The 15736-nt window shown below is 34.6% G+C and overlaps 1 protein-coding gene across 2 annotated transcripts in view; it reads left to right on the forward strand.

Moving 5' to 3' along the window:
- Positions 1-15736, forward strand: part of ATP9B (ATPase phospholipid transporting 9B (putative)) — a 154481-nt gene that overhangs the window by 37718 nt on the left and 101027 nt on the right. For both annotated transcript variants that reach the window (XM_039712256.1, XM_039712257.1), the window contains exons 6-7: positions 2714-2772; positions 9182-9233. In XM_039712256.1, coding sequence (XP_039568190.1) covers positions 2714-2772; positions 9182-9233 — 111 coding nt within the window. The remainder of the gene's footprint in view (positions 1-2713; positions 2773-9181; positions 9234-15736) is intronic.

Here is a 15736-nt window from a genome sequence, read left to right on the forward strand (position 1 = left end):
AACATTCAGTGCTTTTTTTTCCGAAATGCATCTTCACGAATATGTAGTATTGCATTATTTTAATGTTCTCTGAAATAGTATCTAATGAGTCTCATTTTTGCTAGCCTAAAAGAAAGTGTTTATGTTGACTTTCCAGAATTTTAAGTCACTTTTAAATTACTGCCACATTTTATCATTTAGTATTTAATGTAATGTATCCTGCCTTTCAAATTTATTGTAGAATTGTCCTGTATGTATGTAAGGCCTTTTCCTTATGTGTGAGGATGTACAGGATAATCCAACAAAACATGTTAATGTCTGATAAAGAGAGCATTTTCCTTTATACTAAGCCACCTAGAAAACAGTCTGATAAGGAAAATTTTCAATTCATTAAGTGACATTCCTGGAGTTGCTAGATGAAATACAAACACAGGTGCAGTGTGGGTTTCTCTTAGTGTACTTGGCACCAAAAATCTTTGCTTTATGTCTGCCCTACATCATGTTGCACATGAATGTTCTACCTTCTCTTGGTCTTTTAGGCTTAGTGTCTTTTGGTCTTTACTGTAGGTGCAGTTATGGGCTGACTGGAAAATCTCATTGTTTAAGGTGGTAAAATTGCCAGTAGTTGCATTTGGTTAGTACCTTGAGTAGTTTTACTCATACATGACTGTATAGGTAGTGTAGATCTGAGACTTGACATAGCTCGTACTAGAATTTTTGTGGTTGATACTGCTATCATAAAGTGATTGACTGATAAATTGATGAAAAGTGTTAACAGAAGAATGGAAAACAATATAGGTAATGCTATTCTTTTGGTAAAGCCAGCAAACTTAGAAAGCAAACTAATGTTACAATGTTTCTTCTGGTACATACTATTCACTTCTAGTCAAAACTTCTGAAATTTTAAGGAGAATGCACAGGCTTGTGCAGGTAAGCAGGTGAAATATGTTGATTTTATGTCAGACTGTTCCTTTAGTGATTGAGTTTTAGTATTAGTTGCTTTAAATTAAAAAAAAAGCTTTTGATGAATTGACACTAATTTAATTTCCATAGGTATCTCAAAATTCTTGTCGAGAATTGCTGATGTTCTTGCTACAGCTTTTTATATCTCTGCAGTCTTCTGCTACTTCCTCTCCCCTCACAAATTTATCTATTGAAGGTAGCATTTCTCTTATATTTGAGAGCAGAGGACAGAAAGTGCTTAATGGAAATGAAAAATGGAACTAGTGTAAAAGGTCACTATCAGTAGCAAAGTCTGGCTCTCAGAAGTAACTTTGCAGACAGGCCAAACAAAAATTGTGGTTTTCCTGACATTGCACATTTTTGAAGTGCTTTTTTAATGGAAAATATATTAAATATTAGCTATTTGTTACAGGAATACATCTATTATTGACTGAAGTGGACATAAAGCAACTGCTGCTTTTGCGTGAAGTTTAAAGAGCAAGTACTCTAAATAATTACTCATAATGTGAATCTTACTGCCTTTTACTAAATGTAAATATAAGGAATTATGGTCTCTCTTTATGGAGAGTTATAATGAGAAGGTCTCATGGATTTGCATCCTACCCCATTTTTTTTTTGTTATACTTGGTATAAATGAGATGTGGCTGTGCATTGACAAATCTGCCACTCACAGTATTTTTGATTAAACTTCAAACTTCTTGCTGCTCATTCTGTGCTTTTTTGTGTCTTCTGTTCTAATTCATTCCACTTGTCATTTAGAGCTCTAACACCTTGCCATGTTTTGACATACTTTCCATCTTATACCTGCTGCTTGGAATCATGGTAGTATTTCTGCTGAGGGAAGATCATACTTCTGGGGGGTGTGTTTCAGCTCAGCAGGCTATTCAAATATGTGTGTGTGTTTATATCCTTGGGGGATTTGGGGTTTTGGTTTGTTGCTAACTCAGGGAAGCCACTTTATTTTGGAGTTGTAGACCTGGGACTAGAACTCCTGAATTCTAATGAGATCAATAATAACATATTTTGGGCAATAGCTTGGCTTCTGTGTCTCAGTTTTCCAGTCCATCAAATAAGAATGCTAAAACTTAAGAGTCTTACAAATAATAATACCCTACAGATGTATGGAAATTAAATTGGAAAATGTGTTGTGTCTGTTTTTGAGTGAGTTGTTCACAGCAGTTACTGAATGGGCGGTTTTAGAGAATGAAAAACTTCTATTTCAGCTTTGGATATTTTTCTTTTCTAGAATTAAATCTTTAGGCATTTGACTTTAGAGAGTTTTACATCTTTTCTGCTACAATTGCCAACATTATCAGACAATGCCAATTACATCAGGAACTTTAGTGGTCAAGCAAAGGTACCTGTTGGTAACTGTGCTGTGAATAACAACTCATGTGTGCAAGACTGCCCCATGACTATAAACCTAACAATTCTTGTCAGACACAGAAGTGCTGCCTAGTAGATGTGAAAGATTCCTCTTTCCAATTTTACAGCTCTATTACAGCTACTATAGATCTGACTTGAGCATCTGTGATGTGTATTTTTTTCTCTAATACTTCTACAATAGCTAACTGGTTACAAAAGTGGAATTTTTTAAACCACTGGGTTATTTATTCAAACAGATGGAATGTATTTATCAATGTATTCAGCAGAGATCTGTTTTGTATCAATTGTAACATTTTCACTTAATATAAATAACACTTGCATTCTGGGATTTATGTTTTTGTTATTCTTTATTAATGTTGATTACATTTCTTCTTTTTTTTTTAAGGTAAAGTGCAAGTTAAGAGTTCAGACATACAAGTTGGAGACCTCATCATAGTGGAAAAGGTTGATACTTTTAAAATATATTTTAGAGACTAAAGATTATTTACATGCTAATTATCTTCTGAAGAAAAGTGTATCAAGGTACTTATCTGTGAAGTCCTAACCTAGCTAGTATTTTAGTTCAAGTCCTCTTTTAGAATCTTCAAGGAACTCTATTATATAATTAATTATATTTTAATTGAATGTATATATTTATATTTTATTAATAGTACTATGCTTAAATCAATCTTGTGAAGGGAATACAACTACAGAATTAAATTCCCTGACATATGCTCTGCTGAATGTTTTAAGATGTCTCCTTACTGATACCTTCCTTCTGAAGGATGAATCAGTGTTTCTCTGTCTGAAACTTTCAAGGTTCATCTTTATTTATGCGTGTGTGTGTATGTATATATATATATTTATATATCTGTATAATTTTAATATAATATGTATCTAACTATATATAATTAAATAATAAGAATATTTATATGGTTTTTAATGGACAGAAAGCTTTCCAGTTTGTTTGCAGATGGTGAGTGAGAGCTGTGAATTCTTCTTTGCTCTATATTAACATAATAAAGATTTTTGCTTATTTCAGTTGCCTTTCTGGGCTACTAAGAAATTATTGTGATCTTAGAAGTCAGCTTAAATTTATTGTCAGAAGTAACTATTTTTGCTTAAATTAATTCTGGAAAAGTGACTCACTTTCTGGGTGCCTACAACTAATTCCCATTATACTTTGTATCAGAGAGCTGATCCATTGAGGTGCTGGAAGGAGGTGCCTAAAATTGAAGCTTGCATCTACTTCTTCTTGGTTTGGAAAACTTTGTTTCCTTCATTTCTAGTTCTTCTAGTTCAAAGAAAAATACAATGCACCCAGGTCTCATTTGGCTTGCTGGTCTCAGCTTAAAATAGATATATTTTTATGTAGTTTTCACCATTTCTTGCTTTTTTTTCCTGTTCTTTTTTGTCCACTCTGTGTACCTATATCTTTTTGGGCCCATCTGAGCAGCAAGTATTAGGCTGTACAAGAAAGGCACTGGTACATCTGACCTTCAAATCTGTTTTGCTTTATACCTTGTTACTTTAGAGTGCAGGTGGAATTGGCTTGCACATGCTTGCTTCTGTCTATTCCAGAACTTCTAGGAGACTGAGATATTTGCTTTGATTTTTGTTAGGGAAGTTTTTTGGCCCTTCTTGAACTCTAAACCTGGAATTAATTATTTTAGAGTGTAGGGAAGACTCTGATGGCTACTTAGGTAGTCTGCCTTCCCTGAAATTCACTGTGATCCATCTGTCTGTTGGATTATACTAGAATTTGGAAAACTGGAGTTACTTTGGGGATCATTCTGTCATGCATGAAGTTGACAGAATTTGCAGTATTTGCAGTAGTGTAGAGCTCATATGTTGTGAGTACCTGTAGTTTCTAATGAAAAAGCCATGTTTAAGGATTTAGGGAAATAATGATTAATGGGCTTTTTGATGAAGATTTTAGTCAGGTATTATCAGTAAGGTGCATATAATGGTTTGATTGTAGTATTTCAGCTTCAAGCTCCCTACTGCTCCGCAGAGCTGTCTTTTTTCCTTTTGACCTAGCTGGGGGTGCTTTGAGGCTAATGAAATTAAATGTTTTCTGGTTCTGTTGAGGAGTGTATTTTGTTGGAGCAAGCAGTTTTCAATTTCAGAGTATGACTCTTAAGCCAAAGAACCAGTCAGGAGTGAAATGTTCAATTGCTCACTCTAATGGCAGAGAAACAAGTTAACATTGTATTTGACTGGTAGATGCATCAACAGCATCTGCAGTGAAATTAATGACTCATTTGAGCTGAAGATCCATATGTTAACTAGTAACTGCATCACAACTACTAACAACTTAAGTGAAAGGCTTTTCTAGATTTAAACTTTTCATATCCTGTGATTGTCTTTTTTTTAATAGTCCTAATTAATTTCAAAGTATTTCTTAAGTGACTGTAATATGCTTAAAGTGGTTTAGTTTTAAGTAATAAATCTATTGTTCCAATTGAAAATTTCATATAGCACTATTACTAGGCAGGATGAAGCCTGAACAGATGAAAACATTGCCTAATTTTGAAAGCTCCAAGGCATTCATATCTGTTAGCTGAAAAATGCCTTGAGCAGCCATGCTACTTCTGGATGTTCTCCTTGGCTTGTGTTAAGATACATTTTTAGTTTCCAGTGGAAGCACAGATGCACAAAGTGTTCTAAATAAGACAGTTGAAAGGATGAGTTGTTGATTTCAGATATTGTTATTTAGACACTGTACCTTATTGACTGGAATACATTTTGGAGATGTGAGTAGGACATAAACTCAACAACATATTTAGTTAATTATAATAACTACACATTTATGGGACATTTAACAATAACAACACATAATAGTGATTTAAAGCATGAGAACAGTAATGTTTTTTCTTCAAACCTTGAGAGCTTTTCTTGGAGTTGTAAGGTACACAATTTTTACCTTAATCTTATGTGTAAAGTGAAATGAATCCAGTATTTGTAAGGATTGCAGCTAATGCTAACATGCAGTATTTCACAGCATGCAGATCCAGGAAGACAACTGGGAAGTGCCTGTTCTATTTATAACTTAGAAGCAAGTGGGAGTACTTCAGTTAATGACAGATGTACATGGTTCATTGCATGCATGGAGAAGGAAGGACAATAAATGCAGAATTCCAAGAGTCTGTAGCTATGCACAATTGAGAGGAATTGGAAGACTGACTGGGGAATTGGAAAAGCTTATGTAAATAACAATTTCTTGATAATAACATGAGAAAAATATAAAAGTAATTTGAAAGCTATGGAAGAGTATTTTTTAAGTGAATATTGTAGCCTGTGATGCAGGAAAGTATAGATGTCTTTATGGGTTTCTTGTTTACCAGTCTGGCTGGTATTCCTGGATGGCATAGTTACTTATGGAAACCCTGGAGCTGGGGAAGCACTTGCCTTGTATTGACCATTGGCTGGCTGTAGCTAGATCTCTAGGACTGAATCTGGAAGTCTGTAAACACTGAGATAAATGGAAGCCCCCCTTCTCTGGATCTCTAATTCTGCCCAGATTTAAGAAAAACAATGTATTCAAGTAATTTTCATTACTTATATATTCAAATTTCAGGATATGTTAATTAGCATTTCTGGTATGATCTCAATGGTAATTCAGATTATGTAGTTTTTTCATGGGTTTCTGGATGCTTGAAGTTGTATCTATTGTCATTTTAACTTGTTCTACTTTGATAAATATGACATGAGATGGCTAACGTGATTGATATACTGCTGCTGTTTGACTGTGACAATGTACAACAGAATTTAATTTTCTCCATAATGAGATGTTAAAGATTTTTGTAGCATACTTGCCATCTGTTTCTATGTAGTCACACTTTTATAGTGGCTAGGTATGTATCTGCAGAGCTACCTTTGCTCTCCAGAGTCAGCAATAATAGTGACAATGTTTTTGGTACGTAGTACTCCTATAGTGTCTTTCCACCCACTTCCAAATTATGAAAAACCTGATAATAAAACAAGATGACAATTTAAAATACTTTAAAGACAAGTCAGTCTCTAGCCTTCCCTACATGGTAGGATACATTCAGATACATTAATGCAGAAAAGGTTTCATTATTTTACAGGAAAGAAAAATGAGCAAGAGAGAACACAAAAGGAGGAAAAATCAATATTTATTTTTTGTATTAAAATGAGAAAATATTCACATGACTAATTTGATCACAGTCTATAACTTTCTTATTGGGGGGCAGATAGGGAGGAATGGCTGATCACCCTCTGGTGATCAGCGTCAGGACACAAGGAAATGGAATCACAATGTTATGCAGTGACAGTACAAGGAGTAATGGCTTTAAATTGGAAAAGGGTAGATGCAGATTAGATAGTAGCCAGAAATTCTTTACTGTGAGGGTGGTGAAACAGTGGAACAGATGGCCCAGAGAAGCTGTGTATTCCCTGTCTCTAGAAGAGTTAAAGGGCAGGCTGGATGGGGCTTTGACCAACCTGGTCTAGTGAAAAAAGGTGTTCCTGCCCATGGCAGAGGATTGGAACAAGATGATAGTTAAGGTCCCTTCCAACCCACACCATTCTATGATTCTATGAATGAAGCTGTGTTAGGGAAAGTTCTGGGAAAAGGCTTGTCACTGAGAGGCTGGACAGTCACTGGAACAGGATTCCCAGAGAAGTGCCCATGGCACCAAACCTGTTTCAGTTCGATGTTGCTCTTAGTCAAATGATTTACTTATAGATAGTCGTTAAAGCTGGATATTACTTTAGTCAAATGATTTAGTTATAGATAGTCCTTAAAGCAGCAGGGAATTGGACTCTGTGATCCTTATAGGTCCCTTCCAACTTCAGATATGCTATGATTCTGCCCAATTTTGCCAGGCATAAAGTATCTGAATCTTGGATGCTCTGTGCCAGGCTAATGTTTCATTCACTCAATGTGAACTGAAATGTGTCCTCTGTGGAAATTGGTAGTAACTTGTGGGTACCTCCTTTGTATTACCAGAACTTCTATTGAATTCAGTATTAGATCATTTGACAGTTATTTTTGCAAAATTTTTGGATTTTGGTGAAGTGTTTTAACTTGTTTACAAGTAATTGGAAGTTTGTAGGCATGAAGTCAGTAACCTGAAACTCGTGTAATGGATTTATGTCAGAGCTGTCAAGGAAGCTGTAAAAATGTATAGCTAATCTATATGAAGACTGGATATCTGTTTAATCGTTATTGTCATTTAAGGACAGAATTATTTAATTTTGAAGTTCCCTTTTCCTTTTTCTCTTTTTTCCTTCTAATAGGTGCAGAATAATATAGTTTAAGGATAATATTTTTTTCTCCATTTTTTTTCCAAATTTGAATGAGATATTCCTACTTGAATCTGAGCTCATGGTGGATAATAAATTTCACTACATCCTTAATTATTAGATCTTATAAATCTTGCCTTATAAGATTTGTTTATTATTAAAGAAATGCTGTACTAGTTACAGATGAACAGCCTCTTCAAGGTGAATATTCTTGGCATACAAGCAAGTAACTTAATTTGTAAAAACATAAAGAGTTACATTGGGAAATGCTGCAAATCAGGAAATATTAATGCATGAAAATGCATAATTTTAAGTTATGCAGAGGGATTTTTGCTACCTATGTAGAATTTTCAGGTAAACTAAAACATGCATCTATGTTTTAGTGTTTCCCAACTTCCTCATTTTTCAAGCTTCATCTTTGCTTATGATGGGAGCCCTCTCTGTAGCCCTTTATGGCCCCTCTTGACTGAACTTCCCATAGGGAATACAGTCACAGTTGCTTCCAGTCCCATTTATAAACTGGTGTTGCTGACAGTATGTTACAGGCAATGGTGAGAAGTACTGGTGTCCCAGAGATTCAGAGAGCTTACATCATGATATTTTGGAAGCTAAGCCCATATAACACATAGTCTGGCAGTTGACTCTGGCAGATCTCTTCAGATCACACTATTTCAAATGGCACTGTTGTGGTGGCATGCTGATTTTGGGAAGGTTTCTTTGGATTAATGGAAAACCTTTTTTTTTTTCACTTTCCAGTCCTGTGTCTTGCAAATTTTGATATGTTGGTTATTTTTGCTTTCTCTGGTGTTTTATTCCTAAGCCCTTTGTTGGCTATGTGTAACTGGTGCTGGTAGATGCCTTGGGAACAAGAGAGCTGAGGATTTGGGTGGTCATGTAGCAGATACCATGTATGTGGGAGGCTGGTATTGTTCATTTTGTTTAACCTGTGAAAGCTTAGATTGGCCTTTCTGTGATCAACAGATAATTGAAAACTTGATACAGGCAGTTCTGTGCTGGAAAGGGAAATGATAGAACAGGTATATCTGACTGTGCATGTGATTCTGTGTCTTAGTGAGGAAGAAATTCTGTTCATTTTACATATGTGGAATAGGAAAATGCTGTTCCCTTATTTTCTATTTCCCCTGTATGTGTCTATGTGTATTGGAAGAGAGAAGAATGCTTGGTATACCTAACATTTGCAACTTGAGTGCCAACATAGATATTTTAAATTTACCTTTTTTTTCTTAACTGAAGTCAGAGTTTTGCTCAATGAAACTGTTTTAAGATGTATTGATTACCTATTTATATACTTGAAGTACTGTTTTCAGTCAAGAAAATGTTAATCTGTTCTTCAGGTATTTATGATTCACTTATAAAGAACATCTGAAAGGATTAGCTGTTGTTTGCTTATGGTATAATTTTTCGAAAATATTGATTTCTGAATTGCAAATGCTGAATGTAAAGTACTGTGAGAAATCCTCTTTTAATTGAGTTTCAATCCAAGTGTGACCTTTTGGTGATAGATCTTACTGGACTTTTGATTGGAATTCACTTTTTTTCATACTTACAAAAAATATACCTTTTTTCTTTCTTCTTCTCTCAGAATCAACGAATCCCATCTGACATGGTGTTTCTGAGAACCTCAGAAAAAACAGGTACGTTTTCACAATTCACATTGGTTACATGATAAGTTTGTAGTTGTGGTAGAATTTTAGATTGTACTTTATGGCCAATTTGAAATGGTTAAATAGATTGATGGAGCTCTACCTTCATCATAATAATGGGAGAGAGTCCATATGTGAAACACATTATGCTTGCACTGTAAACCAAAAGTAATCTTACTGTGAACATGAGACTTCAATAGATATGTTTTTCTAAGTGAATAGTTTTATGGGCTGTTTTAACAAAAGGTTTAAATACTAAAATTGCTAAAATATTTAGCAAAATTATAAGACTGCATTTGATCAGTATGATTTAACACTATTTTCACATTTTGACATGATTTGCAACTAGACATTGTCTTGCAACATACATTTAAATGTCATGTGATTGTGTTTCTTTTATTAAATTTGAAAGAACTCAAATCTGAACCTACTAATGTGTGTTTAAAATAACTATTTTCAGAAAATTTATTTCAACTCCTGAAATAACCTTTTTGCGTTCTTTTACTTCAAAATAATACTGCCTTTTTGGTCAGTCAAAAAAAGCTAAAAATCCACAAATTTTCTTGCATGAGAGAAAGTGCTGCTTCTTAGCTCCATTTCTCTTCACATGGTGATAGGTAAATACTCTTAATCTTTGAAAAACAAATATCTCCTTTGTAGGAACCCTATAAATTATAGCTGTTTTGTAAAGTTTAGAAATTACTACTGGATGCCCCTGTGTATAACTCAAATGAGTTTTCCTCCTTTATATTACCATTTCTCTTCAGATCCTAAAGAACTGTCTGGTATTTGTCAGCGAGCACTAAATTTCACAAAGCTAATAGCTGTGATATTGGTAATCCCTGTATTAGTGGCACATAGTATTTCACTGGAGTTCTATCATATATTTCAGATAAAAGCCTAAATTTGTAGAGATCATTTGAAAGAGAAAACAAAAATACTTCTGATAGCCTACGGAACTCCAGTAGAGCTATATATTTGCTAAAAGAATAAATTTCTGTATAGTTACTATGTCTTGTTAATGCTGATTCAATGCAGTGGGCATCTGTAACTGGCCTGGAGTGACAAAGTCTTCTAGTGGTCTTATATAAGCTCCATTTTTGTTAACCACCCTCTGGTTCAGTATACAGGGAATTTCTTTTTATTCCCTTTTAGAACCCCAATCTATTAAAAAGCCTAATTTTCTGTTAACTAGTCAACAGAAGCAACAGGTTAACTAGTTTTATTGGTGCTGCATTTCAAAAACAAAAAAAAAAGAAAGCAAAACCACGCAAAAATAATTTCCTAAACTTCAAGCATATGGCAGTAATTGTTTTTTGACTAACGAGTGAACACTTACATCTGTAATTGTTTCTTCCTGATGTTGCAGTTTTGACTGATTTATGCTTTAATTTATAGTTGAAACTTGTAAGTACTTTGTGAAATAGTTTTTGTATGGTTTTATGTTCTCTATGTAATTTTATCTTCTGTGTAATAAAGCAGTTTAACTATAGTTTCTTACTATAAATCTCTAAAGAGTAATGAACTCTTTAGAGTTTGAACTAATCTCAAAATCCAAACCTCCCTCTAAGCTTCTTTTGGGGTAAAGTCCAATTTTCCAGCTTCAATATTTACATTACATATTAATGTAGTCTGTAGCACTGCAGTATCCTACATCATCACTCAAAAAAAGAAGCAATTTGAGTTATAAATAGGCAGCTTACAAAGTGCATAGAGAAACTTACCACCCCAGTGCATTTTTGTAGTTTTCTAGGATATTTGTAACACTGCATAGCAGAAGCTGCATTCTGGAGTATCAAGCTTATCTTGATAAAACTAATTTCTTATTAGATGTATTTTTGCCTTTCTTTATCAAATGCATTGTCTTTTCAGTAGAATGATCTCTTCAAAGATCTGATATAATAACTTGATGTCAATTGTGTGCCTGTATCTAATTTCTAAGTTTCCTGTGTTTATTAATCAGACTTTACAGAAGTTATAGTCTAAAGGCTCATATTGGTGGGACTTTCTTTTGTATTCATGTGACAGTCTGTAACATTCATCTTCCTCTCTTTCATGGATGGAGGCAGCTAGATGGCTGTTTGTATTTTCAGTTAGGATTACTTTCTAGGGGGATGGAGAAGGTGGAAATCATTGCTCAAATGTGAATTCTTTGCTGCTGTCTGGCTCCCTGTATAACAGAAGTTTCCAAAATATTTTCATTGACTTCAAAAATAAATAAAAATAATTGTAAGAAATTAGGCATGAGAAGCTTATGGAGTTATGTGTCGGAGTTCTATGTATTTGAAAAGATAGGAGGGGATTATCTGTGACTGAATCTTGATTTTATTCATTATATATGGCAGAAGTGACAAGCGACTTGGATGATTTGTCCCATTTATCAGCCTTCCACCAAATGAAAGGAAATGTTCATGCTGAGCTGGCTGCAAAAGATGGTTTAAATGTTGTTTTCATTTTCCGTATAAGCAGGCAGCATGCCAAAATCAACCGACTACCTTAGTATAAAGCTGTTATCCAAATTTAGACAAGATCTCTGTTACACCAACACAAAACTCCCTTGGTGAAATTAAACTAGATCTTAAGTGGCCCTTAACAAGACTTTCAGGATAATTTTTAATTTGTTCAGCCCCTTCTCTGCATTTCATTTGTCTATATGCCGTCTCAATCAAAAATCAAAGGCTAGACAGGGCATTCCAGAGATTATCGTATAACTTTATAATTGTCCACAGAAGCTGCCAACTGAAGCATGTGTTAATAACCTCATTATGGGAGTATCAAAGATACTGTGTATGTAAAACACAAGAAAAACTTCAAAGATAAACTCTTTCCTTCTCAGAGCTACAATCCTTGCACTCCACATTGGCTGTGCCTTGGTGCAGTGACTGGCTTCTGATCATGGTCAGGTATTCCTATGGTAACACATGCTCTGAGCATGGGTCTTGTCCTGTCTGAAAATCTGGTGCATATGACTGTAAGATTCAGTGTTTCTGGAATATTTGTACTCTTTCTGCTTTCAAATGTGAAATTCTGAGAGGAATGCAAACTTTATAGGGTGACTACAAAGTGTCAAAAAAGAATGAATGAAGCTTATTTTTTTTCCAGACAAGCTTTTTATGTACATGCCTCTAATAATTCCAGATTCTTATTATTCATGGTGAAAAGCTAGCAAATGCAGTGGCTAGTTCTGAGCTAAGCAAATGTTGATTTTAATTATCAATTTTTGCTAGGTCCTGAAACAGATAACTGTTGGAGTTAGCAGCTTGGCTTTTCTTTTATTCATATGGTTCTTTCATCCTCTCTTGTTTCACAAAAACTCAGGCAACTTCCTAATTTTGAGATCATTGTGCTGTCATACTAGGTTGAAATCGGCCACAAGTCAAAAGTTTGTGGGAGAAAGACGGCATGGAAGAATGGCATTGTACCTGGAATTACAGCTAAAGGAACTAATTCTCTATGTCTGTAGCTGGAATAGCCAAAGGGGAAAAAAGCTTTAGGTTTTGTGATATGCTCCATAGACACTAGGACTGCAAAAGATTTTTTCTGTATTACTGCTAACTACTATGACAGACTACTCACAGTGCTGGCAGGATGCTGGCTTTCCTTAGTTGCTTTTTACAGGGGGAAGAATTGCTTAATCTTAGTCAAACCCGTCTGATTGTTCCCAAGGTCCTCTTTGTCACAGACAGTGCTTTGTGATGGTATGAAAAGAAAAGCTGGATTTTCTCTTTAGCCTTTTTTGGTGAAACTGAACTATCCAAAGGGTGAACAGGAAGTGGTTTTCCTGGTCTGCTTCATCTTTCCTGACCATAGTATTTGAACCTAGCACATGTCTTCTGCATAGAGTTAAAATTTTTGGTAGACACTTGATTTCATGTAGAGTAACAGCCAATATTTCTGGAAAAGTATTAATTTTTTTTTTCCAAGAGAGAGTACTGTATTAAAATATTTCTTTTTTAACAAACTTGTAAAAGTTCATAAAAAAGATGTATATGTAGATGTCTGGAAAAATAAAGTCACAAATTTATTTTAATGTCTCAGCTGCTCTAGATTTCTCAACAGCTACTAAATTGACAAAATAGGTTGTTGTTTTGGTTTGTTTTTTAGGGGGTTTTTTGACTGTAGAGGTACTACTCTGGAGAGAGCAACTCCCAGTGGCTGATCAGTTCCACTGCTCTCAAGCATACTCTCATAAAAACGTTTTTATCATAAACCAGTTTTGGTACTTTTTGTCCTTAAATCCAGTAGATAATAACTTAGTGGTGTGGACATTGCAAAACACTGTCCTCCACTACATCTGTGCAATGCAAGCAGTAGGGAAATGGAAAATCAATTAAACAGTCTTAACAATCCTTTGTGAAGAACATTTAATTCTTTCCAAGATAATACAAGTTGCACAGTTGCTACATGCAGTATTTTTCAGGCCAGTGTTACATTGTTCTGGTGCTTGCTGCTCAGCCCATTTCCCCGGCCTGTCAAGGTCCCCCTGGACATTTCCCATTGCACAGATCAGTGTTTTGAATTCCACTTATGAAATTATTTTAAGATTGTATATTTACTCAGGCATAAATTACTAGTTGCAAACATGTTTATACTTTTTAGAATTGTAGCAAAGTCAGTCATCTCCCTTGCATTAAAATTTATAGTTAAGAATTTTCAGGATTCTTTACTTGTAATTACTTTAACAACAATGGTATAAGTAAAATGTGGGAATAAAACAGGAAAATAATTTTTATTTTGAGGCTTTGTAGCAATTCATTTCTGTAGTAATATAACTCTCAGATGTGATTTTTATTTTAAATGCTAACCATTTAACTGGCATAAACTCTGCAATGCAAGTACAGACTTAAATAATCACTCATGCAAGTTGATTTTCTGTTGAGTTAACCAGTAAAGGCATACACCAGCATCTACCATCTGAAACAAAGTCTGCTCATTAAAGACATTTTTTGAAAATGATGAGTTCTTAGGCATTTCTATACAAAAAGTGAACATTGTGCCACCAAATACGTTTTACTTGTTTAAAATATCTAGTTTTGTAGGTATTAAAAAGCAAATATTAGTAGAACATTTATGTCAAAGAATGAAACTCCAAACTCACTGCAAGGAAGAATATAATAAAGGTGATGCTAGCACTGTCTATTTATTCTGCACAGTTAGGAGTAAGTGTTCTACAAATAACTTGATTGTCTGGGCCCCAGCCTGGTCTGGAAATTCAGATATTTAAAAATCAAACCAGAGGAGAAAATGTCAGTTTGGAATTCTGTTGTGCAGCTGATGTCACTTTTTATTTCTTCATAAAACCTGCTGCTGCAGAATAATAAGGCTGAAGGAGTTGCATTTGTCACACATTCTGGAATTTTCTATTATGTTTAGAAAACAAGTGGTGTAAAACCTACCTGTCTGGAAACTAAAATGCTTTGAAAATCTATTGCTATAGAGAATGATAAATGACTAGAGTTAAGTTTTGCACATACGGCCAGATAAAAGTTTATCTTCAGGGCATGAGTAGCTGCCAACAATCTGTCCGAACTACTTTAATCTGTTTCTCTATTTCAGTTCCTATTCTGTTTTTAGCATTTGATTTAACTCAGGTTTGAAATGTTTTGGTATCTTCTTTAAGCCACTGAGTACTAGTGATTTGACATGATCAGCTACTTGTTTAAGATGCAGTCAGATAGTATGAATGTTATGTGGTGGAAGGAGGTGGTATCAGCTGGCATTAGGCTCCCAATATTCTACTCTCTCTATTAGAACTGTAAAATTACCCAGCAAAATATTATTAGAAGACATGATCATATATACAACTTGCTAATTATTTTATTTTCTCTGCACACTTGTCTGATTAGTACAATACATGTGTTTCATTAGATTTGCAGCAAAATAAGCATTAGCAAAGAAATATTTTAATTTTTCTCTGTATTTAAAAAGAAACTAGTAAGCGTTGAGAAAATGGATGTGTAAGGAGACTGTGTATTGTGTTAGGCATAAATTAGCCTTTTCCTATTTGCCAGTGATAGTGTATTTTCCCAGAAATTTCAGGGGATTTGGTGGCTTGGCTTGAGTAGCAGCCTGAACATCCCAAAATTCCAAACAATTCCCCCTTTTTGGGAAACAATGCAGAGAAACTGAAGTGAGAATCATCAAAGCAGATCTCAGAGGCAGGGCAAGTCAGGCAAAAAAATATATGATATTATTATATTAACAGCTGATAGACTTGTTGATATGTTGTCAAAGGCTTTGAAAATAGGTAAACCAAAATAACTCTTGCAAAAGTAGGGTTCAAGAATTCCTTGTGTAGAAGTTTATAACATGTTGTCTGTAAAGTATCTGTAAGGTCTAGTGTTAAATCTTCATAGCTGGGTCTGTTGTTTCTTCCCAGTTACCAAACAGTAAAGGAAAATTTGCTTTTCCCTGCTAAACTTGAACTAAAAATTTATCTGTGGGGTTTATGCTGCCCTCAGTAGGTTCTGAGGGTGACTGATAACCTAAAATGG

Source organism: Passer montanus, unplaced genomic scaffold (assembly GCF_014805655.1).
Source record: "Passer montanus isolate IOZ18808 unplaced genomic scaffold, ASM1480565v1 scaffold26, whole genome shotgun sequence".
Lineage (NCBI taxonomy): Eukaryota > Metazoa > Chordata > Aves > Passeriformes > Passeridae > Passer > Passer montanus.